The sequence below is a fragment of the Pungitius pungitius genome, chromosome 12 (genome assembly GCF_949316345.1).
Source record: "Pungitius pungitius chromosome 12, fPunPun2.1, whole genome shotgun sequence".
Lineage (NCBI taxonomy): Eukaryota > Metazoa > Chordata > Actinopteri > Perciformes > Gasterosteidae > Pungitius > Pungitius pungitius.
In genome coordinates this window covers 14,645,226-14,668,909 of record NC_084911.1, presented here as the reverse complement: position 1 = coordinate 14,668,909, position 23,684 = coordinate 14,645,226, and the positions used below count along the sequence as shown (strand labels likewise).

Sequence of the window (23,684 nt, the reverse complement as noted above, 5' to 3'; positions counted from 1 at the left end):
GGGCTTCTGAGGGAAACTACCGGGACAGCACCCGACTGTGAGTGCTTTGGAAAATAACCACAGAATATAACACTTAGAATGTAGTTTGTTTTCTTTTTCTAACCTTTATGTTTCTGATTCGTGTCCCACAACCTGACCTACAGGTTGAACTGTCTCTAAGTGTTATTTCAGGACTATCCCACCATAAGTGTTATAGATAAAGATATATCAAGACCAATCTTTGAAGGTCTATATCAAGTCTCAAAATCGACCACATTTCAGGCCAGTCATTTCTTGGTTATCTTTTAGGTGGTCCTGGCTTCAACCCTGCGGAGACCAAATTGAATATAAATTGCTTTGCCAACAACAGAACCTGTGTTAATAGCTAGTGACTATTCGATACACAGGTATGCAATGCTTGGCAAAGGAAAAGTAAGTTGGCTGTGTGGCGCTTGCCTTAGCATTAGTAAAGGCTTTGTCTCTGTCTTTTCTCTGAGCAGGATGGACGTTTGAGGCCTGGAGATCAGCTCATTGCTGTTAACAAGGAGTCCTTGATAGGTGTGACCCACGAAGAGGCCAAAAGCATGCTGAACAAAGTCAAATTTAGGTGAGAAGTTGGTTCATGTGAGACCTCTTTAAGGATTAGTCCGTTCTACGCCTCTTTCCTCTGCTTTTATGTACGTCACTGTGTCTTTTTATGGATTGGGTGTCCAGCCAAGACGGTGCTGTGGAAATAGCCTTCATTCCTGGAAAAGGACTTTTTCCAAGCAGCACATCTCTCCACAACGGAGTCCAACGAGCCGCAGGCAGCAGCTACAACTCTGGACGCCTAAAAGTCCACATGCGATCACCTGAGGTCAGCTACACATCGGAAACTTACCAAAACATTCTTTCAGGTTGTTCAGGTCTGTCTGTCCAATTCTTGTGAAAACAATATTGGGGAAATTATTTAAATTTTGCACAAACGTGCTTATTTTGCATAACTCCACAATATAATTGCACTTTAAGTTTATCAACACAATTCCATTAATCCATTCATGAGAGGTTTATTAAATTGGACTTCTGATTTTAGTCTGACCTCCATTCTTTGAGATGTCCTGTCCTAGCAAAGTCATTTTTGGTAAAGTGCCTTAGACAATATTGGTTTCCATGAAGTCATCTTTTTGTCATCAATATTTCAATGTTTTTGTAGATCTGTACGGAGGAGCCAGTAGTGTCCTCACCTTCTCCTGAAATCTGCTCACCAGATATTCATATTTCAGGTAAAACTCTTTCATTTTCGTGTGTAATAAACGGGTCACTAATAGAGGAGCTGCGTCCGGGTCCAGACAACAAGACCTACAACCAATACATAATTGAGATGCACAAACCTGATACGTCTTAATCATCTGTGCTATAGAGCTCCCTTAAAACTCACTCATACCAACAAGGACCCTTAAGTTTTTTTACTCAATCCAAAATACAACTGCTGTCACAAATACTCAGCAGTGCTCCAAAAGCAGATTAATACACCACTGAAAATAATCCCCCATGAAGCACTATTTCCTCTCGATGTTTGGTAAAAAAAAAAAACACCGTGGTCAGCTGTATGTATATAAAGGTTTTTTTGTGTTTTTAAAGATGCAAATTTATTCAGGAGGAGCCGTTTGGCTTCGGTCAGAGAGCCACAGACAGGAAAAATATTTTTTTCTAGGGTTTGATGACTTCTGTCTCCTGAAGCGCCCGGCCAGCTTTGGACAGTGAGGGCAGAGAAACATTCCCAATTCGACCCGCCGCATACGTTATAGAACACTAACAGCCCGTTTTTCCAACCTTGTGCTTGTGATTGGCCATTCTGAATCCAGGACATGTAAAGGGGGTGAGTTTATTAGAAGCCATTAGGATGTCCCCAGACAGTGGTATGCAGAGAGTATGTCTGTTCTGATGATCACTGGCCCTGGTTTAAACTGTGATCGTAAGACCCGCTCACATTCCCAACACTCTCTCGCTCTCGCTCTCGTCTTCATTTGTATTAGAAAGTTTAACAGAGCAGCTGTGCTATAAAATATCCTTAAAAGGACTATTAAATGCTTGCCAAATAAGAGTTGAGACTTTCAGTAGTTTGTCCTGGAAAACCCTAAAAATATGAAACCAAATAGATAAAACCAATGTGACCCGAAAATGAGAAACGGGGAACATGTACTCACTCACAGAGATTGTGGATTAAGTGGAAGAGAAAAGGAGATTTAATAGAAACAGCAGGGGACCTCCAATCACACAAGGATTTGAGGGATCATGAAAATGTACCCTCTTGATAACAGAGTCAAGGTCATTATTGTTCCATCCTCTCTTATCCTCAGTGAGTCTGCATGCACCTGCTGTTTGAAACACAAATATAAATCTACCTCAAGCCTTTGCAGCTCACTGATGTTGACCAATCCGCATCAGTTTCAGATGCATGTGTAAAAGAAGTTTTAGTGTTGTTTATGACAGTGGTTCTCAACTGGTCGACGCAAATTTTCCTTTGAGGGGAGGGGGGGTGCGTCACCGTCATTTTCCGATGGGTGGGGGTGTCTCACTTTCTCAGCGACCAGCGAGTGCTGCACGCACCTGTCAGGTCGGTGGGTCGGTACCCATCAGAGGTGTGGACTCGAGTCATGTGACTTGGACTCGAGTCAGACTCGAGTCATGAATTTGATGACTTCAGACTCGACAAAACGTACAAAGACTTGCAACTCGACTTGGACTTTAACATCGATGACTCGTGACTTCACTTTGACTCGAGCCTTTTGACTCGCTACTTCCCATGAAAACTGGGGGAAAACATTTTCACACGGCCGCGCCGCTGTTTATCTGCATCTGTCAAAAAAATGTGCGCCACCTGTATGCAGAGAGCGCTGCCTGCACGACATCCAATCATTGCAGTCCCACCTAGTTCTGATTTGACAGCATCTAAACAGGCACATTGCAAGACAACCAATGAAGCGCAACAACGCGCCCGTTGGAAAAATGATACCGAAGATAATTTTGTTTGGCTATTACGAGGTAGTCGACAAAAAACGAGTTGCTATATGCAAAACATGCGGGTCGATTACAGACTGAGCTGCCACAACGTCCAACTTTGTTCGACACCTGAAGTTGCACAAAGAAAGGTAAGTTTTGAACGAATGCTGAGCACCTAATCGAATGTACCGTAACTCACTAGCATTTTACCGTATCAACGAGACAGCTCGTTCATGCTTACAAAAATCGGGATTTTTGAACCCGGATTCAGACTCCGATGGAAATCCTCGCCAACATTATGTCAACGTCCGTTTTAAAGTACTATAACACAGTCACAGTCGATCCACCATTACCCTTCCCTTCGTAGTCTAGGTCTGGGAGGCAGCGCACCATCACCCAGGGTTCCCCGTCCCCACTATAATAAGAGGACTTGAAATGACTCGAAACTAAAATGGTAAAACTTTGGCCTCGGCTTGAGACTTGTTGGCTTTGACCTTTGACTCGACTTGGGACTTGCCTCATCTTTGACTCGACTTGACTCGGGACTCGAGACTTACATAACAATGACTTTGTCCCACCTCTGGTACCCATTGAAAATGGTTGAGAACAACTGGTTTATAAGATCCTGAGTCTGTGCTGATCCAATAGCAGCCTGTAGAACGATTGTTATGGCCATACATATTTCTTCCTGTAACAATTTAATCTAATAATACCGTCATCTACATTAAGGATTGTTGAGATGAAATACATTGCAATAACCCGTGTAACAGGCTTTTACTGGTCCAACTAGCAAACATGGGAGTGCTTGATGATGAAGATCACAAACAGACCAGCAGCTTGAGGGTTCGGGTTTGCCCATTGACAGCCTGGTCCAATTATATTGGCCTGGATTACCCCACTCAAGGTGATTCCTGAGGTGCTTCCCTGCACACTCACACTATTAGTGAAGCCATGAAAGATGTCAACAGTCTGTGGTGAGGTGAGCAGTACAAAAACCACCTGGATATTTTATTGTTTTATATTTTATTTATGTAGTGAAATTGACGGACAAAAAATCCTTGCGTGGGTTAGCGGGCCTGGGATTGCCATTTCAGAAAGATCATTCCTGTATCATTACTGTTAAATTATGGGAAACAGGATAGAAAGTGGCTAGCATCAGTGCTTTAACTTAAGCCTTCTCACCCTACTGATACCACTGGGTCAGTATGAATTTTAATTATTTTTTAAAGCGCTTTTAGTGGTTGGAAGACTACAAATAAGTAAAAAAACACTACAGTAATGGCTATTTCAGAAAGAAATACCATATCTATAGCCTACCTATTCCGTCTCCTTACCTTACATTGATGTCCGGCTAATTGAGGTTTTTTTAGTACTTTAATGACTACGCATTGTTAATTTTGAGAGGTATGGTAAACGTACTGTACTTGTACAGCGCTCTTCTAGTCTTTCAACTACACAACCATTCACCCATTCATACACTGATGACAGGACCTACCATACACATTGGCACCTGCCCATCAGTAACTAACATTCACACACTGTAGTCACAGCTAGAGGAGCAATGCTGGGCTTAAGTGTCTTTCCCAAGGACACATTGACATGCAGGTTAGCCGGGCCTGGGATTGCAAATCCTCAGATTGGAGGACAACCGTACTCCTCCCTCAACCACACATATCTAGATGAAACCAGGGTTTATAGCACGGCTGTTGCCAGAATAGCAAATCTGTCAATCATCATGACCAGTCTGGGGTCAAGGGTGGTGCAAATCCTTTGGGTGGGACAAGGATGTTCAGTGAAATGCATGCACAGCCCTAGCAACAGGGGGTATGCAGACATGGACATCACTCTAGGAGAGGCTTCCATTGCCGTGGCAAATCTGGGGCAGACAAACTCATCCAATTAATATTAGGAACTGGCTGTCTGCCCTCCCCTCTCCAATATGTATAAGCATCCACCTTACCTCCACTACTCTCTTTTTAATCATCTGCTCGCCCCCCCAACTCTAACACAATCACACAGACACACCTCCCATGTCAACACAACCACCCACTTCCATCAAATCCACAGAGAATATCTGTCCATCCACTCTGATGTTACAGATTATGCAATGATATTTCTGCTTGGGTTGTTTACCAAGTGTGGCCTCACATACTCTACACATATTTCTCATGCAGACACTGTATTACCTACTGTCACCTATGAGGGTGCAGGTCGAAGGCAGGCAGGTCGAAGGCAGGCAGGACTCAGATGCAGGATCTTCAAAAGGTGCTCCTTATTCACCAACAAATCAGAAGGCCCTCGCACCAACGACGACTTGACATAGACAATGACACAACAAGGGACAACAGGCACACAGGGCTTAAATACACTAGGGAGGTGCAGGTGATTGGACACAGGTGGAAAGGCAATCACAGGACAAGGCAGGAAGTGAAGCTAACCCAGAGACACAAGAGACATGAAACTGCAAAATAAAACAGGAAGGAGAACCAAAAAGTGACACCTACAACTTCTAAATCTTGGTTGATGTTTTCCCTGTTATTTTTGAGAAAATCAACTGTATGTTCTTCTTCCTCTCTCTTTCCCCCCTCCTTATTCTTCTCCCTTCTCTAGGTTCAACCAACCAGAAGTCGCCAACAGGTGCCAAACCTAAGATAACATTGGACCCCTATATACGCCTCAAATCAGACAAGTTGGAGGTGGTGAGTCCTTATTTGTCTCCTGACGTGTAATCAACAGGTTCATAAGGGGTCTTGGAGACTTGCCAAATGACAAACTGTTGTAAGTGTTTACTATAATATTTACTCAATTGTTATAGTAGTAGCAGTTTTAGTATAGTAGTGTAATGTAGATTTAGGTTAAACTTTCATTGGAACAAATGTTGTGATATTTCAAACATGGCGGATTATAGGTTACTGTAAGCTATCATATCTCGAGTTTCATAACACAACAGGACATACAATTACAAGCTTTAACCTGTTAGCAAGACTGAAAAGTGAAGTAAACATGAGTTTATTGTCTCAATCGCTGGTTTTAAGACTTTTTCAATACAGCATGTTGTGATTTAGTGATTTATCTGACTACTTAGATTAAAATAGACTAGATGCTTAAAGGAGGGTCAGCCTTGTGATTGATAGGTTGCTACTATGGCATTTTCGTGTGTAATAATTTGCAGTTTTTTTAGTCTTAGAACTTTAACATTTAACAGCGTTTGTGAAGTTTATGACAATTCTGTTACTAAGAGCTTTGCAGCTCTGGTTCCATGCCCTGGTCTTTGTTGACACATTGAGTCATGAATTATCACATGAGATTCCATGTGACCTGTCTTATTGCAAGACTTCTTATTATGATCTAGTACAGAGTTGCCCACACTTTATCGGCTAGCCATAACCAAACGGAACAACAACGCTGCTCAAATGAATCTATATTAAAAAAAAACAACGTTTCTCACATCTGTCAGATCATGTCATCCCATTGGTCATGACCTCACACTGATGACTTGCACTGATTGGAATTAAACGAAATGTGTCTGTTAAATGTGTCTGTTAGTAAGCAATTCTTACTAATTAGCCATACCAAGTTAGCTCACTCAGTCGACCACAGATGCATTGTGACCCAACAGGATTTTCTTTCCAATGGCCAGCGACCTACCGGCACTGCCTTGGCGATGGACCTATTGGGCACCCTTGATCTCTTAAAGGGGATTGGGTGCTCATCCATTACACCAATTAGGTATGGGACTACTGCAAGACTGGATATGGAAGCATCCGTTTGTAAGATGACGCATCAGAATTAAGGTTAATTTTGTCCAGGTCTAATCCTTAAATTGTGGAAACCAATTTAGCTAAGCTTCATCAGGGGACTCGCCAACTCGCACCCACTCGTTGGGACTGGCCAAAGTACCTTTTCCGGTGCTTTTATGCTGCATTCCCCATCCATAGATAAGTTTGAATGAGGAGCAACCAGGTTCTATGCACTGTGTTTCGAACAAGGCCCAAACCACGCAGACAGAGAGACAGACAGACAGAGAGCCACGAAAAGAGAACTATGGTTGGCCAAGAAGAGAGGCCCAATAGGTGGATCGAGATCGACTGATCGATCGACACATTGACATGCAGGTTAGCCGGGCCTGGGATTGCAAATCCTCAGAATGGAGGACAACCGCACTCCTCAGTGCCGGTACGTCGCCTGTCATTGGAAAAAAAACGGGAACTAACGGAAAACTTTAGTGCTAATTAGCGACCCTTGCATTCTATCAAACATTTTTTTTAATCCAAAGCAACCCTCGGTGACTCCAATCGGTGCAAGTCATCCGAGTAAGGTAATGACAAAGGATGTGTGGAATGGTTGCCATGGTTCCTCCTTCTGACAGACGAGAGGCTCGTTGCTTTTATACAGTAAATGTCGCTCTGTGCGTTCACAGTATGCAGCGCTGTTGTTCCGTTTTGGTTACTACGCGCTATTATTCGGGCGTGCGGACCGAGGAGGGGTTTTAGTGGTCGGGTGAACGGACGGGGATGTGGGTAGATCACCATGACTATTGTCAATCGAAATGCAGCTTGCGAGCCGAAAAAGTATGGGCAGTGTGTTATATCTCAACCTCTTGCAGGGTTGCTCCATCATTTTCAAAATGAAACTAGTATATCAGTAGGTCAGGATTTCAGCCATTATGCCTGCTCTGAATAACAGAAGGAATACTACATTGTGATTGATGACCAGGGATAATTCAATGTCCTCAAATAGTTCTTGGTAAGGGCCTGACTATGTCCTCTGGGAGGTGTTGGAGGAAAGTCTCCATAATAGACAGTGAAGTGAGCGGACTCGGGTTCCTCTGCCTTGGGGCAGTTAAGTGGATTTGCAACCTTACTCTTATACAGTTCTTCTGATCCAGTATAATCTGGTCACAACCTTTTACATTTGTTTTCTCTGTTCTGGAGGTAGGCTGCAAGCAGGTGTGGGTGGACCACAATCAGAACCATGGAGCAGAATGGGCAGCGGCAATTGACCTTTTCCTTTCACATACTACTCTGTATGTCAAGCCATTTTTAAAGCTAAATGGGGAAAAGCTGATCCTAGCTGTGGTTACTTGAAAATTCTAATTCTAGTTCATCATCTGGGGAGCAGAAACAATTTTAGTAAATTTACAGGCAGCGTTTTCCTATATTATATTGTCATTACACATTAGAAAGTTTGTAGTGAAGAACAAAAGCAAAGGTCGTGGGGTCACAAAATGAATCATACTCTGGGGACTATGGATGTCCATATCAACATTTCATTATGGTCTGGGCAGTACTTTATATATATATATATGTACTCCAAGCATTTGTCAGCTGTCATTTTGCTGCATGCTCATGGCGACCCAGCCTTTATGGTCTACATGGGCTGGGTCCTTCAACGGTCCCATAGGCATGAGATGCTGTGGCCTACGGGGGACTTCCTGCTTGCGTCATCAGCTTCTTTTCTGCCGCTCCTGTTGACTAGATACTCGCTGCCTTTGACAGTTAAAGCCTTATAACCTGAAAAACGTATGAAATGCAGCCATAGAGGATTGTAATCTTTTTTTTCAAATAGAATTTACCGATTGGCTGGTGACCAATCCATGGTGCACCTTGTCTCTCGCCCAAAGTTGGCTGGGATTGACTCCAGCCCCCCGCGACCCAGTGTGCAGATGGATGGATGGATGGATGGATGCTTCATCTTTGGAGGATGATATATTTCAGGCTGAGAGAAGACCATTTTCCAGACATTTTAAATTCAATTAAAATAGGAGGCAGAATTACCGTCTTATTTGTGTTTAAAAACCTGACGCAGGTGCAATGCACGATGGGATATCATGGGCCTCAAAGGACAGCCCATTGGAGGGCTGCCTTCTGCGGGGTCTACCAGTGAAACAAAGGCACAGCTCCCTTTTTTACTTCGCCCCGGCCGGAGGTGAAGAAATAAACAAACAATCAATTGCTTGAATTAAAAAAAAAAAAAAAATGTAATAACTAACAGAAGCAAATACAATTACAAAGTGAAATATGGTATGAATAGTATACTATTTCTTTCCCACAGTCGATTCCAACCCCGAAAGTATAGAACCCCACAGATTCTCTCCTCTGGTTTCTAAAACTCACTGGGTGTGTCCATTGTTTTGCAGCTGTATGTGATTGGCTGCACATTAAAACTTAACTCCTCCCGTCTTCCTGACAATCCTCTGCATCTGGAAACCAACCTGAAATTTCTCGGAACGGAGCAAAAGTGACGCAATCGGCCTACAAAAGGCGAGCTGCCTCATGAGGATGCAGAGTCTGGATTGTGACACAGATATTGTGTATTACAGTTTTTCTCAATTGTTTACACACAAATACTGGTACTTGACACACAATGACCACAACATGTAACTCATGCACCAACCCCCTGAACCAATTCTGCTAAACTACAAGCACAATTCTTGCTTTACACTCAAACTGCAGTTCTTTTTTTTTCAAAACACTACACACAATTCTCTGCATTCTCTACACAATTTTCATGAAGAAGATTTTGTTTTCACAAGAAAAACACTGTCATTCAAAATTCTAAAGTCCCTACTATGCACACTGACTCGTCACATGGGAAAACACCTGTCACACAGTGTTACAATTAGCAATCAGAGCTTTAGCATAAAAGGGCAACAGGTGAGCTCTTCTGTTTTGGAGCAATGGATGACAACATTAGAAACAGAGCCAGAGGAGTGAGAGTAAGAGGAGGAGGGCGGGGGGAGGACGAGGACGAGGAAGGCCAAGGACCGTAAACTCTGATGAGATCTGAGCCACTTTGGTTCACCAAAGTTATGGAGGAATTCTTTTCTGCCTGGAGATGAAAAGTGTTTGACCGAAATCCACAAACGCATATCCCCCTTCTCCAAGCTACGGAAGACGCATGTGGAGATAAAGCAGTTGATGCTTTTCATGGCTGGATTGGACATGCTGAGCGATATTTCCCCCTCTGCTTGGCCAGGGAAAACATTGCTTGTGATGTGGATGAGGTTCTGTGGAACAGACCTGAACAGAAGACAGGATGCAGCATAGTCTTTTTTACTGTAACTTATACAGTAAATTCTTCTGTTGTTTTGTATGTAGACCACTGTATGTGCAACTTTGTGTTGGTTGGGATGTACACTGTGTGCATTGTTTTCGTGGGGAAAATAAAATATATTTTTTACCGTGTATTTGTGTGTGTGAGTACAAAAACAATATTCTAAAATATTTTACAACACATATGTATGTACTGTCTCTAGTAAGTGTAACACTGAACAAAAAAAAGGTCAAAGTCATTATGATGAATGGAGAAGTTTTTTTCCATTGATCATAGTGTTTTAAATTAGAGCACATCAGTGTTCAACTGGTTCTTACAAAAGTCTATTCATTTGATGGTTTGTGTTTGTCATTTGAAAACAAAATACCATTTTGAGAAGAAATTACATTGTTTTGAATGTAAAGTTTAATTTTGCAGGAGTATTGAGGGGTTTTGCCCATTGTGTGTGTGTTTTTTGATTTGTGTGTAGAGTTCTGAGAGTATGAGGCATGCTTTAAGAAAATGTGTGTAAACAATCGAGAAAAACTGTAAAACCCATCATCAAAAAATGGAAAGAATATGGCCTAACCACAAACCTACCAAGAGAAGGCCGTCCACCCAAACCGACAAGCTGGACAAGGAGCCATCAGAGCAGCGAATGAATGCTTATGAAGGCACTACATATGATGAGAAAAGTCTTTGCAGAGTCTTTGCCGCTTCGACTCTACGGGGGGATTTGTATTTGACAGCGTCTGCCCTGATCAGTAGCCATATAAAATGATTTCTCTCTCTGTCCTTGGCACTCAGGCTTTGTCCTTCCTTGGGTTGGATGTCACAGAAGAGAAGATGAAGAAGTTGAGACAGAGTCTGACCACAGACCCACAAGGCACTGTGGCATATGGAGGTGAAGCAAACACACCCACACTTATACTTCCAGTTCACTCTACAGCAAGGTGAAATATCTATGTTGAAATCCTGTCAAATGGCAGGCTGCGTGTCACTAAGTGGTTGGATCACTTTGGTGTGGTGTCACGTTCTGGAGCCATGAAGCCCGTCTGTGTCTGCTGCTCGCCGAGCACACATTCCTACAGAAAGGAGATCATATGACATTTGTTTATCACTAACACAAATTAATACTTAATCTATTTACTGATTAAAGGATCATAAAATCAAATGTATGTTATCAAATACGTTGAAGCGGCACATGATCATGAACACATATAGGTACAAGATTACATTTCTTCAGGGTTTCAATCCCTTCCCGGCTGTTGTTTGTTCCAGACCTCATTTATGTGTATGTGGGCGTCTCTTGTATTGCGTAAAGCAGGGGCCAGCGTTCATACGGTCTTCTAATGTATTATTTATAACCCGCTAGCACTGTAATAAATTGAAAAAACTTAAATATGCAATTCATCATTATAACAACTTACTTTACCTCATGATCATTTAAAAAGTAGTTATAAGTAATTTAGTTATTTATCAACTTCATGGTTTTAAGTTTAGGGTATTCCAAATAGTTGGTCCAATGTTATCTAACTCCCCCGATATGAATAAAACTCAGAATTGTGATTTTAGTGGCTGATAATTGGAAAATATTTCTGGTAATATGTTAAACGGGACTATTGGCTCCTGGACATCTGCACATAATCAAATCTGGCCCACTTTGGACACCCCCGGTGTAAACCATTTGAAGTTTAATATGAATGCAGCCCCCATAGACTAACTATAAAGTATTTCATAGAATGTAGTATTACGTTAATTTACCGTCATGAAAATTAGGAAAGCCACCTGCTTTCAGATTCAAAGTGTATATAAATATATACTTAAGTCATTCTAACCACAGAACCACATGTTGTCTCCTCCACTAATCGACACATTCTCTCTGTGCTTTAGACTTCGTGGAGGCTACCCAGAATGTTTTCCAGGAGAACCTGGAGGAGCTGGGTTTAGGGGCGGGTCCCTTTATGTTCTCCTATCATGAAGCAGCTAGTTTGATGGACACGTCGGCCTTCCACTCCCCTGTAAGCAGTCCTCACAGCCTCGCACAACCTAGCACCCTTACACAGGAATGTATTAAAGATAACAAACAGCACAACCTGTACAACTGTGTGTGTGTGTTTGTGCGTTCGTGCATTTGTGTGTGCAGACATATGAATCAGAATGCAGCTACAGCAGTGAGGAGATGGAGCAGTTTCAGACGGAGGTGAAGCAGCTCAAGGTGAACAAACACTTACAGATCACATTTATACTGAAGTGCAGAGCGCTGGAGCCTCTCTGGGGTTACAGCACTTAGCCAGCAGCATGCAGAGGTTCACTTCATCTTCATGACTGGGAGAGCTCTGACAATCACCCGATTACAACAATGCGTTCCTTATGATCCACGCCAAAGTGAAGCCTGGCCACAGAACGCCTCTGGTCAGACTGGGTGTGACAGTGTCGGTTGTGTGGGTGTCACAGTGGATGTGTAACGGTTTGCAGCTAGGCTTGAGTTCATACATCTTTTCCTGTCTATTGGAAACACAGGTGCGAAAATAGGACTCCTCCACTAACCTAAAATTAAAAAAAGAAGCCACTGAGCCAGAGAAAAGCACACGGTGGCACTAAGACAACAGCCCAAGCTCAGCTGCAAAACAATCAAACAAGATGACATGCACAAGGGCAGAGGGAATTGTCATCTGTATTATGTTGTCTCTGACGTGATCATTAAAAACCTCCTGGGCTTCATCTGCTGCCTCTCTTGGCAGGTGATGCTGAAGGACATGGAGCACAGCAAGAAAAACCTGGAGGAGGAGCTGCAGAAGACCTCCCAGGTGAGAATTAAAAGTGAAAAAGATTTATGTTGCATTCAATTCAATTCATTTTATTTTGTATAGCCCAAAATCACAAATTACATATTTTCCTCAGAGGGCTTTACAGTCTGTACACATGCAACATCCTCTGTCCCGAAACCCTCACATCGGCACAGGAAAAACTCCCCAAAAATGAAAAAACCCTTCAATGGGGGAAAAAAGGGAAGAAACCTTAGGGAGAAGGTCAGAGGAGGGATCCCTCTCCCGGGATGGACAGACTGCAATGGATGTCATGTGTACAGAATATACAATGTAAAAGATGTACAATACATTCAATTTCTCTAACTGAAATGATACAAGTAATTGCAAGTAGCAGAACAGGTGTACGGCAGGACCACTGCAGGGACAACCACCATCAGATAGAACCACCATCCACAGAGGCTTCTGTGGGGAGGGAGAGCAGAAAGATGTTGGTTTATGATGACAGTAAAATGAATCATATTTTAAGTAATGATGATGGCAGCAGCAGGTGTCAGCAGAGCCATGCCAGGAGTCAGAACCGGGGTCCGCACGAAACTATGATCCACGGAGACCTGCTAGGCGAGAAAGCACAAAAAACTCCCGGAAAGAAGCTTAATTAGTGATGTACATTAATAAAGCATGGATGATTGTGGAAGGTGAGAGTGTGAGCGTGAGAGAGGGGCTCGGTGTGTCCTAAGAAGTCCCCCGGCAGTCTAAGCCTAGAGCAGCTTAACTAAGGGCTGGTCCAGGCTAACCTGAGCCAGCCCTAACTATAAGCAATATCAAAGAGGAACGTTTTAAGCTTTATCTTAAATGAGCTGACGGAGTCTGCCCCCCGGACTGAAAGTGGAAGCTGGTTCCACAAAAGAGGAGCTTGATAACTGAAGGCTCTGGCCCCCAACCTACTTTTTAAAACTCTATGTACCACAAGTAGCCGAGCATCTATGGAGCGTAGATGCCTTGTAGGGCAATACGGTGTAACAAGCTCTTTAAGATAGGACGGTGCCTCACCAGCAAGTGCCTTGTAGGTGAGGAGAAGAACCCTAAATTCTATTCTTGATTTCATGTGAATACGCATGCGACACCTATTCACATGGGGAATATATTTACCAGGAAACATGGTGTCGTTCTTCACAGAAAGCCTGTTTGACTGTGGAGGAGAACAGCCGTCTGAAGACCCGTCTGCATGCAGCAGAGGCTGAGGCAGGCCAGAGACAGGCCAGCAGCGCGGAGCAGGACTATGAGGAGGTCATCCAGCTGCTGGAGGCGGAGATCAGAGACCTGAAAAACCAACTGGCCACCAAGAGGCAGGCGAGAGGACTGGAGTCCACACAGGTCAGTCCCCAGCATTTTACTCATGCTATTTGGTATCATTTTCTCACATCACCTCGGCAAACTTGCATAGCAACAGACACACATACAGACACTATTTTTTCTAGGCTACTGAAATGCGATACTATTTAGCTAACACATGCTAACTACGCCATCTGTCTGTAATACATGAAGAAGCACAAGAGCTCACACACGCCCTCTTCAGTGAGGCAGAGGTACTGGCTGCCTCCCTTCATGCTTTTTCACTGTGGCGTTATGTCAGATCAGCAAGACTAATATGTTGTAAAAATACGTAAAATACACGATGCAGACTATGGGATGTGAGGACATTTAATACACAAACGGGACAGTGGTGACATACAGAGATCAATTGCAAATTGAGCAAAAACGTCACTGCGTCACTTCAACCTGCAAAATGCAGAGGAGAGAAACACAAGCTGATCAAACAGTTAACCCCTTAATGCACGTACAATAATCCCTGTTTGCCTTTTGGTCACTCCATAATTCATCAGTCTGAGGCTTGTTTCTGTAGGATAGGGTCACTTTGAGCAACTGTATCTGTATCTTGCTTCTTTTTCACCAGCAGCTGTGATAAAACGAGAGGCGGTATCTTTATTCTCAGGGATTACTGCCTCTCAGCAGTGGCTAGTAAATCCTTTAGGGTGCACATCCTGACAGCAACGTCCAGTAACAAAGATGAAGAACTGCGAATTACAGGATATTCACGCACAGTGGGAATTTTTTTTTTTTTTTTTAAATATGAATATGTTCAAAAGAACATAATGAGCTTAATATACTATGTCCATTTACAGTGTTTCTGGATTCATTTAAGGATTAAGTGCACAGACCTGAGAACAAGGTAGTACGTCAGACTTGGTGAGCTATTTTAGATGCATGTTTTTACAGGACAGGTGTGTGGTTAGAGATCAATGAGCTCAGTCCAGATGAAGTGTTACAGTGTTAAATGATTGTGTTCATCAGGAGGAGGTGCAGGATCTGAATAGGCGGCTGACAGCTATCGACTGGCAGCTGAAGAAGTCAGAGCTGAGCAGGAAACACCTAGAGATCTCCAACAAGAAGCTGCTGGGCTTCGCACAGGTACACCTGTAAACTCATGTTGCAAGAGGTTTGTCCTTCCGTGTGTTTGCTGACACCTGCAGTCTCCAGCTGCTTTCATAAATGTCAATGAACACCCCACAACGTCATGAAAAGGTGATGAAGGGGACTCCAGTAAAAAAGTAAAATACATTTTTGCTGACACGCTGCAGCACAGTTCAGAAAGTGAAGACCACTCGTTTTACCTCCCTCAGCCTCTCTGAGAGGCCACTCTTTTCTTTCTAAGTTGCCATGCCTTAATTAGCACAAGAACAAAGCTGTGGGATTACATTAAGTGTATTTCTCAAACAGAACCTGTTTCTGTCAATGTGTCATAACGTTTTAAGTGGTTAAGAGCTTTGTTACTTACTTAAATATACATATATTTTTAATTTAATCCAAGCATTTGGCAGTACCTCTGATGCCCACCAGTGGCTGACCAACAGCTGCTGTTTTCAGGTTTTGATGACAATGATGGAAAACTCATAAGACACCTTTTCTGTATGTACCCTCCCTGCGTACTGGACAGGACTCACATCATTGCTGTCATTTACTGACAGGCCAGGTCATTGTGATACAGAAAAGCACTGCAACATTCTAACTGTTGGTTACACACGTCACACGTCACACGTCCCACCATTTTAGTGGAAGCCCTGAGTCAGCTGACAGCGGCTCACCCACTCCCCACTCACTTCAAGCAGTTCAACAGCTTTGGAAATATATCCTTGGCAGATTATGACCACTGGATCAACATATTACATATAATACATGGGGGGTAGACTACTAGATAGGGGAGCCCCTGAGAGGTGTGAGCAAGAGGAGGTTCACATGGTCTCTGTGGACGCCATGCTGTTCACTCATCCAGGGCCGGTGGGAAATGAACAGTACACAGGAGCACAAGGGGCTAATGAAGGGAGGGAATATAATCTACTGTAATGGGAGCCTCTTATTCACCACTTAAGGACCAAACCAGCTCTGGTCTCTGGATTAAGTTTATAAGGGTCTTGTTCAGGACTTGAGCTCCCTCTGAAAATACCTCATCTCCCTTTGTGACCTCAAGGCTAGTTTTCTTTGGTCTGTTCCCAGAACGTCCACAAGGTGCTGACGACACCCAGCTTGTTCGGAGGCGAAGGCAGGTGAGAAACTCAGAATATCAGGACCAGGTGAGAGAGCTCAGGGAGGAGCGATTGAAGTCATTAACAGTCCTCCTGTGTGTGCTCTCCATGCTGCAGCAGCAGGTCATCTCCAGCCACAGACAGCCCTGACACCCCGTCACCGCTTCCCGACCCCGCCTTCCAACTGGCTGTGGAGGCCAAAGAGCTGGTGGCGGGAGTGTGCTCCCCCACTGCTGATGACAAAGGTACCGGGCTCAGACTAAACTACTACACTCTGAACTTAACCCGTGCAGAGCACAAGTGTCAAACAAATCCAGCTCACCGGATGAGTTTTCTATTGTGAGAATTACAAAAAGATATAAATATATGTCTATAGTAGCTGCTATTCCTAAAAAGTCCACCGGGGGTCACACTCTGTAAGTGAACTGGAGCAGCGGTTCCCAAACTTTTATTCCTGCGCATCCCCTTCCATGTCCCAACCGGGTTGGCGCACCCCCAATTCACACTTCAAATAAATATAACCAACAATGACAGTACATTGAATTAAACTGCATGAATTACAAACGATCCAAAACATTTAAAAGAATAGACAACGAAATAGATCAACCGGAAGCTTTTCAAGTGCGACAATAAAATGAGCCTACACACGATCCACAACATAATTAAATAACAAAGAGCTGCTCAAACATAAAATGAATTAAAAGACGATAAAAGAGGATCCATCTTGAACTTTTCCAGTCTAGCGCAAAAGTCGCTCAGCCTGCAGCAAGAGAGAGAGAGAGAGAGAGAGAGGGGGGGAGACGGGGAGGAGGATGTGTTAGTATTCCCAATAGGACATGATATGTGTAGCAATAATATCAAATACTTACCCATATTAATGCGACGGGTGGGCTTGCATCTTGGCACAAAGCTCTTCAAAGTTTGGCGCAATGGAAGACAGTTTAAGCCTCAATTCCTTCTCAACCGCATCCAGTCTTTGCCGACGTTTAGTTTTAACTGCTGCCATAGCAGAGAAACCAGCCTCGCAGAGATAAGTTGTGGCGAAGGGCATCAAAACTCTCAAGGCTTGCTTTGCCTAGAATGTGTATGATGTCAGTGACTCTGCCCAAAAATCCACAAGCGGCTTTCGTTTGAACTGAAACTGCAGTGCTCCATCATGACAGCTCGATCAGCTGCTCCTGCTCGTGAAATGACAGCTGTGGGACGGGCAGGGAAACTTCAAATGGATTGCGAATCCAGGCGCCAGATGTGCCCATAGGTGGAAAGTGTTTCCGTAAGCTGCTTGGCAAGTTGGTTGAGGTGTTCAATAATGAGACTTTTTACATGCTCACTGTAACGCACAACAGGAGACCAGAGTGGACCCAAGCGCAGAGCGCAGTTTTATTAACGAGGTACAGACGTCAGGCGTGGTAGTGTCCGGTGAACAGGCAGGGGTCGAAAAGCCAGGCAAGCAGAGAACAGGCTAAGGCACCATCAGGGAGCAGGCGAGGTCGAAGCTGGGGGTCAGGCGAGGGGTCGAGAGCCGGGAGCGCAGAGGTAGGCAGAGGTACCGTCGGGGGTCAGGCAGGCGTGAACGAGGTCTGGGACAAAGGAGAGGTCAAATAGCAGGTAGGCAGAAACAGGATATCAATAGAACGCTCGGACTGTGATGGCAACATGCACAAGACTTCGCACCAGCCTCTGAGGCTTCGGCAGCTTAAATGCCCAGCCTCTCCTGATTAGAGACGAGCCACAGGTGCGTAGGTGGGAGTGGCCGTGCCGGCTCAGTGGGCTGATCCTGAGTGGCACAAACCACTATAACGTGCAGCAGAGGGGTGACTGAGATCCCGAGCTTCGGACCTTAATATTCCGGAGACGGGGAACGTCTGTTTGTGACACTCACCCAGGTGCAGGTCATTTTCCCCCAAGAACTCGTGAAGCGTAGGGAAACACAGGTGTGTGTTCCCACTCACACAACTCGCCCAGAACCGTAGCTTCTTTATCATGGCCTCAATCCTGTCATGTGTGTTGAACACAGTTACGGTGACTCCCTGCAGACTTAGATTGAGTTCATTCAGAGCTGAGAAGATGTCCGCAAGATAGGCGAGCCTTTTCAGAAAATCTTCGTCATGTATACTGGAGGCCAAATGAAACGGATTCTCCGGAAAAAACTGCTGCAATTCGTGCCGGAGTTCAACGAGCCTTGTCAGCACTTTGCCGCGGGACAGCCAACGCACCTCTGTGTGCAGCAGCAGTGATGTGTGTTCGCTGCCCATCTCATTGCATAACAGCGTGAATATTCGTGAATTTAGCGGACGCGCTTTAATGAAGTTCACTAGTTTGACTGCATCGTTCAGCGCTGCAAGTAGATCAGCTGGCATGTTTTTGGCTGCGAGGGCCTCTCTATGTATACTGCAGTGTAACCAGCTGATGGATGGGCAGACTCTCCTAATATGAGCTATTAGCCCCGTGTGTTTCCCTGTCATTGATTTTGCCCCGTCTGTGCAAATTCCCACACAGCGCTCCCAGTTGTTGCCATTGGTCCTCATAAAATCGTCAATTAAATAGAAGATTTCCTGTCCTGTTGTTCGGGTAGCAAGGGGCCGACAAAACAAAAAATCTTCTTGTACCGATCCTTCGAAAAGGTAACGGACATACAGAAGAAGATTGGCCAGATTTGCAAAATCTGTAGACTCGTCTACTTGCAGAGAGTAAAAGTCACTTTTCTAGTAGTACAGCCAGGATGTCTTCCGACATGGCATCAATGCGGCGCGACACAGTGTTATTGGACACAGGAATCATGTCCAACTTTTTGGCCTCTTTCTCTCCAATCATACACTCCACCATTTCTTTGGCCGCTGGCAAACACAGGTCTTCGGCAATTGTATGCGGCAGCCCCTTTCTCCCTATACTCTGTGACTGAGCAGATATGAAGCCCGTAATGCGTCTTTCGTAGACCCAATGCATGAATGAAATTGCATTTTTTTTTGGCTTTTCTGCAACTCCTCCAATTTTGCTTTGAAAAATGTAAGGGGCTTTTGAGTTAAATGACCATGTTTCGTGTGCATGTGACGACGGAGATAAGATGGCTTCAGACAGCTGTTCGCTAAAACTTCACTGCACAACACGCACTGAGGCTTCGGACAATCTGTATCGCCGATCCAAGTGAAGCCCAGACCCAGATAATTGTCATCATATTTTCTTCTTTTTTTCCCCGTCTGGTGTTCACCCTCAACGCATCTCCTACCCTCCTCTTCGGTTTCCTCCCGTGCATCTTCTGACTCCCGCTCATTTTCTGTCTCTATTCTCTCCGTCTCTGTTGCCTCCAAATCCTCACTCTCTCTTGGTCCCTCTCCTCCTTCGTGACTAACAACATTATCATAAGCCGTCCCACTCGACAGTTTCCCTGATTTCAGCCAGTTAAGCATACTTAAAAAAACTGACCGCCATTACTTTTTTCCTCCCGCGCACCCCCTGGTTGCAGCCCGCGCACCACACTTTGGGAATCCCTGAACTAGAGGGACCACATGGTTCACCTGTAGATATATAAAGGCTAGATGGATACGTCCACACATGGTGGCCATCTTGGTACAGTGTCCTCCCAGCATGCAGCGCTGTTGTTCCATTTGGTTACGCTAGCGCTCATAATTATTATTATTATTCGGGAGGGGGGGTAGATGGCCATGACTTGGATTAAAAAGTTGAGTAAAAAGTAACTTGCAAGCCCAACAAGTGTGGGGGCAGTGTTGGGAAAGTTCACTTTCTACATGAACTAGTTCAAAGTTCAGTTCACAAATTTTAAAATGAACTAGTTCAGTTCATAGTTCAAACTTCAAAATATTTGAACTGAGTTCACAGTTCCAACTAGTTCAGTTCATTTTTTTCCATATGTTGCTGCAAGCTATTATTTTTCAAAATTATGGCCACAGCCCAGAACCACAGACAGCAATTATTTTATCAGTTTTAACACTGAAGCTATGCATCAGATTTAATCTTCATATCCAATTTTGAATCCTTATCCAACCAGGGTTTACATTAGCATTGAGGGGACAGCATTTCCCCTTTGTTGCTTTAATGTTGCTGTCCATTCACTCCACACTAGCAGCAGCTGCAGCGTTCACCCCTACAGTACATTCTCAAACACATGCTGCTTGAATGGTCTTTTTTAAATAAGGAATAAAAACACGACAGTTATCATTAAGGTGCAAATGTTTGCAAAGAAAGGTCAGATTCCTCCCATCCTCACGGACCTTGTCAGAAACTTCATAAAACTCATTTTAAATTATTTTTAATATGAACGCGTTCATGAACGCGTTCAGGCACAACACTGTGTGGGGGGGGCCCTGTGTTAGACCTTTTTCAACGGCGTTACTCCAGGCAGCAGCGCCCGCTTGAGAATGACTGTCCCCCCTGTGGCCCAACCCTAAAATGAGTTTGACACCCCTGCGTCAGAGCAACGCAGTTACACTGTATATGTACTGTATATTTAGTCAAATAAATCAAAGAAAAAACAACAGTATTCTACATTATCCTGATATTGTTGTTGACTGTGTCTGATTTTCTGGAAGAGAAAAACATTTATAAATCATAGATATCCCTTTGTTTGTTGTTTCCTAATGAGTCAGACCTTCATCAGAGCAGAGGTTTGGACCTGTGAGAGCCGGAGGAGCACACAAGTCATTAACAGCAATAGGGATTCATGACAGTCTCTCAGTGAGAGAATCACAGGTAGTTCTTCAAAAACAGTCTTACAAACATTGAAGTAAATGCTTTTCTGCATTTAGGAACAATAAAGTACACCACAACAGATGAAGTAACACCACAAAGTTGTAAACCTAGGGGAAACATTGGGTTGTGTTAGGAAGGAGTCAGCACACTGCGTCTTGGGCATGACAAATGTACCCTATTGCCTTATTATCCAAATGACTAGTCGGTACTTTGTCCAGTGATCCATGATCCTGGCATGTTGGTCTCATGATGATGATGTCACTGTCTGTAATGACGGGGCGTTTCTGTCCCTGCAGCCTCAGTGAGTGCGACGGCGTTGGAGGTGGAGCCGGTCGCAGACGCCAACCTGCATCCTCTGTGAGCAGCAAAGTGCCAGAGGGTTGTGGACGGGGGCTAAATGAGCTACAGACTACACCATAGTCTACAGACTGGACGCCAGACACCACCCAATAAACTACAATAAGGACAGTACTCATAAAATCCAATCCTCCGTTCACAGTGAACACAACCCAGCTGGCGTTTGAATACCAAAGCTTGCTCACACATATCAAATTAGTGTCTTCCTTTACAAACGGAGAGTTCAGCAGGGGGGCGGGACCTAAGAACTCTTGTCGATAACACGTGTACACAAGTCTCTGTGAGAAGTGCTCTGCCAAATGAAAAGTCTGCTGGAATTCTCTTTTGTGTAAGTGACAGCAGCAGGTGATTGAAGGGCCGCATGACCAAGTCCACAACGCACACATGCAACTGTCAACGTGTTATTCCTCCTCTCTGACCACATTTCTAACCCACCTCCCAGCCACACACACACATACACCATCCATGGGCTGCATGTTCGCTTGGAACGGACAGCGCTGTCCATTCAACCATCTCCAGAACTTACTCACCACGGTAGGCGGAGAATGAAGTGACTCCTGAGGCTTCACCCTGCGTGCTTGGTGGTCTCCTGCATCCACAACTGCTGTCATGTTGCTGTAGCTCCTACTGTGTAAACCTGTGTTTTGTAGGCAGACCTACATGTGGAACCTTCATTTGATATATGCAGACAGCTTCTAAGAATACTGACGTGTGCTGTGCTTCAACAAAATTGCATCTGTGGTGTGGCCTCATATCTTTCTGTTACTGTTTTATATTAAAGGACTAACTGCTGACTGGATCTAATGTTTCCTTTATTGAACTTTAATGCAGTACCACGCCTGGTTTTTCTACATTTTCTATTAATTCTGTGTTACACCTTCCAACCCGTTACTACAAATAGTTTACCTTTGTTTTGGAATTAGGACCAATAGACCTTGTTTACATAAAAGCATACCCTGTTTTTTAATGTAAAAATTCATTATTTTGACTAGTTGACTTAACCCTAACCGTGATCACACAGAGGGGTATATGTCAACGTTTAGTGAGGATGGTGTTTTTGAATCATTTAAGTTTTTCTAATGGCAGCACATAATCACGAGGGTTGTCCTCTAATTCACCTAATTCTGTGTTAGACGCAGAACCCTCCCGATTTTTCCGAGAGGCTCCCGAATTTCAAAGACCCTCCCGAAAATCAAAAAAGGTGTCATGGCTACATGTGCCAGCCGGGCAATGACACGCCCCACTTTCCTGCAAATTGAATTTCACAGGTGCTGCTCATAGCTACGCTCCTTCAAGGTAGGTTTGCCAACCGTCCCGTATTACCCGGGACATCCCGAATTATGGGCAATTTTGATTTGTCCCGGCCAGGACAGCTCCAGGCTCCATTTCCAATCACAGCCTGCTAAGTCAATGACGTGCGAAAAACTCCCGGTTGTTGTGACAAGTTGTGACGCATCAGACCAGTGTGCGCGCGGGTGCCGGGTGAGATCCCAAATATATACCAAATACTATATAGACTATGGTTAACGAACAGTCAGGTGTTAAAGGAGTCAAAAATGGCCCCGTCTGGTTTGACTATTTATCAAGCACAACCCATCTGTTTCAACTTTTATTCAACTTGATCTCAACTCTTTACTTGACATTAAACACGTCACTGTTGAGTTTTTCAAAACTACATTTTTTAGAATAAAAACAGGCAGAATCTGGCCATGGTTGCACGCAAGGTAAGATGTTGAGATGTTGTAGAACCAACAAGGAGCCAACGGGCAGTCCTTTGGCTTGTTAGGCCAAAGGTTATCGACACCCCCTCAGTGGTGATTGTACTCTTCAATCATTTGGGGCCTTTTGCCTACCTGTTGCAGTAAGTAGCTTATTCCTGCCAACTGTTTGCAGAGAGCATATGAAGTGAAGAGGTTTATGCAAGTGGCCCCTGGAGACCTTCTGTCGTGTTGAGGACAGCCCACAGGCCCCATTTTTTACCTGACTGCACACCCGGAGGTTTGCCGGTGTATACTTGCGTGTTCCATGCATAGCTGGACTTTGCATTGCATTCTGCACAAATGTTTACCCCATAAAATTTAGCCTCGATTTACTCGGGATGTAGTGTCTGAAAGGGACCAGGGGCTCATCCACGGTCCCATCAGTGCCTGGATCATACATCCATTGCAGGAGAGACACCCACTTGTCCCATATGTCCCTGCTGGGAGAGTTGGTCGGCGCTCTTCTCTTACGTCTTTATCATCAAATCGAATCACTCTTGAGATTTAATGAA

General features: G+C 44.1%; 1 protein-coding gene across 9 annotated transcripts in view; it reads left to right on the top strand.

The window, feature by feature from the left end:
- The window catches only part of si:dkeyp-72e1.9 (syntaxin-binding protein 4), a 62,294-nt gene extending 39,862 nt beyond the window's left edge, over nt 1–22,432 (top strand). For 2 of the 9 annotated variants that reach the window (XM_037477140.2, XM_037477142.2), the window contains exons 9-21: nt 480–586; nt 694–835; nt 1,172–1,241; nt 5,572–5,660; nt 10,804–10,900; nt 11,890–12,017; nt 12,143–12,214; nt 12,741–12,806; nt 13,944–14,141; nt 15,120–15,236; nt 16,299–16,369; nt 16,466–16,593; nt 21,352–22,430. In XM_037477140.2, coding sequence (XP_037333037.2) covers nt 480–586; nt 694–835; nt 1,172–1,241; nt 5,572–5,660; nt 10,804–10,900; nt 11,890–12,017; nt 12,143–12,214; nt 12,741–12,806; nt 13,944–14,141; nt 15,120–15,236; nt 16,299–16,369; nt 16,466–16,593; nt 21,352–21,416 — 1,350 coding nt within the window. In that variant the 3' untranslated portion in view covers nt 21,417–22,430. Of the gene's footprint in view, nt 1–479; nt 587–693; nt 836–1,171; nt 1,242–5,571; nt 5,661–10,803; nt 10,901–11,889; nt 12,018–12,142; nt 12,215–12,740; nt 12,807–13,943; nt 14,142–15,119; nt 15,237–16,298; nt 16,370–16,465; nt 16,594–21,351 lie in introns of all 9 variants that reach the window. The other 7 variants (XM_037477143.2, XM_037477138.2, XM_037477137.2 and 4 more) reach the window with 6 other exon arrangements.
- The last annotated feature ends 1,252 nt before the right edge of the window (nt 22,433–23,684 follow it).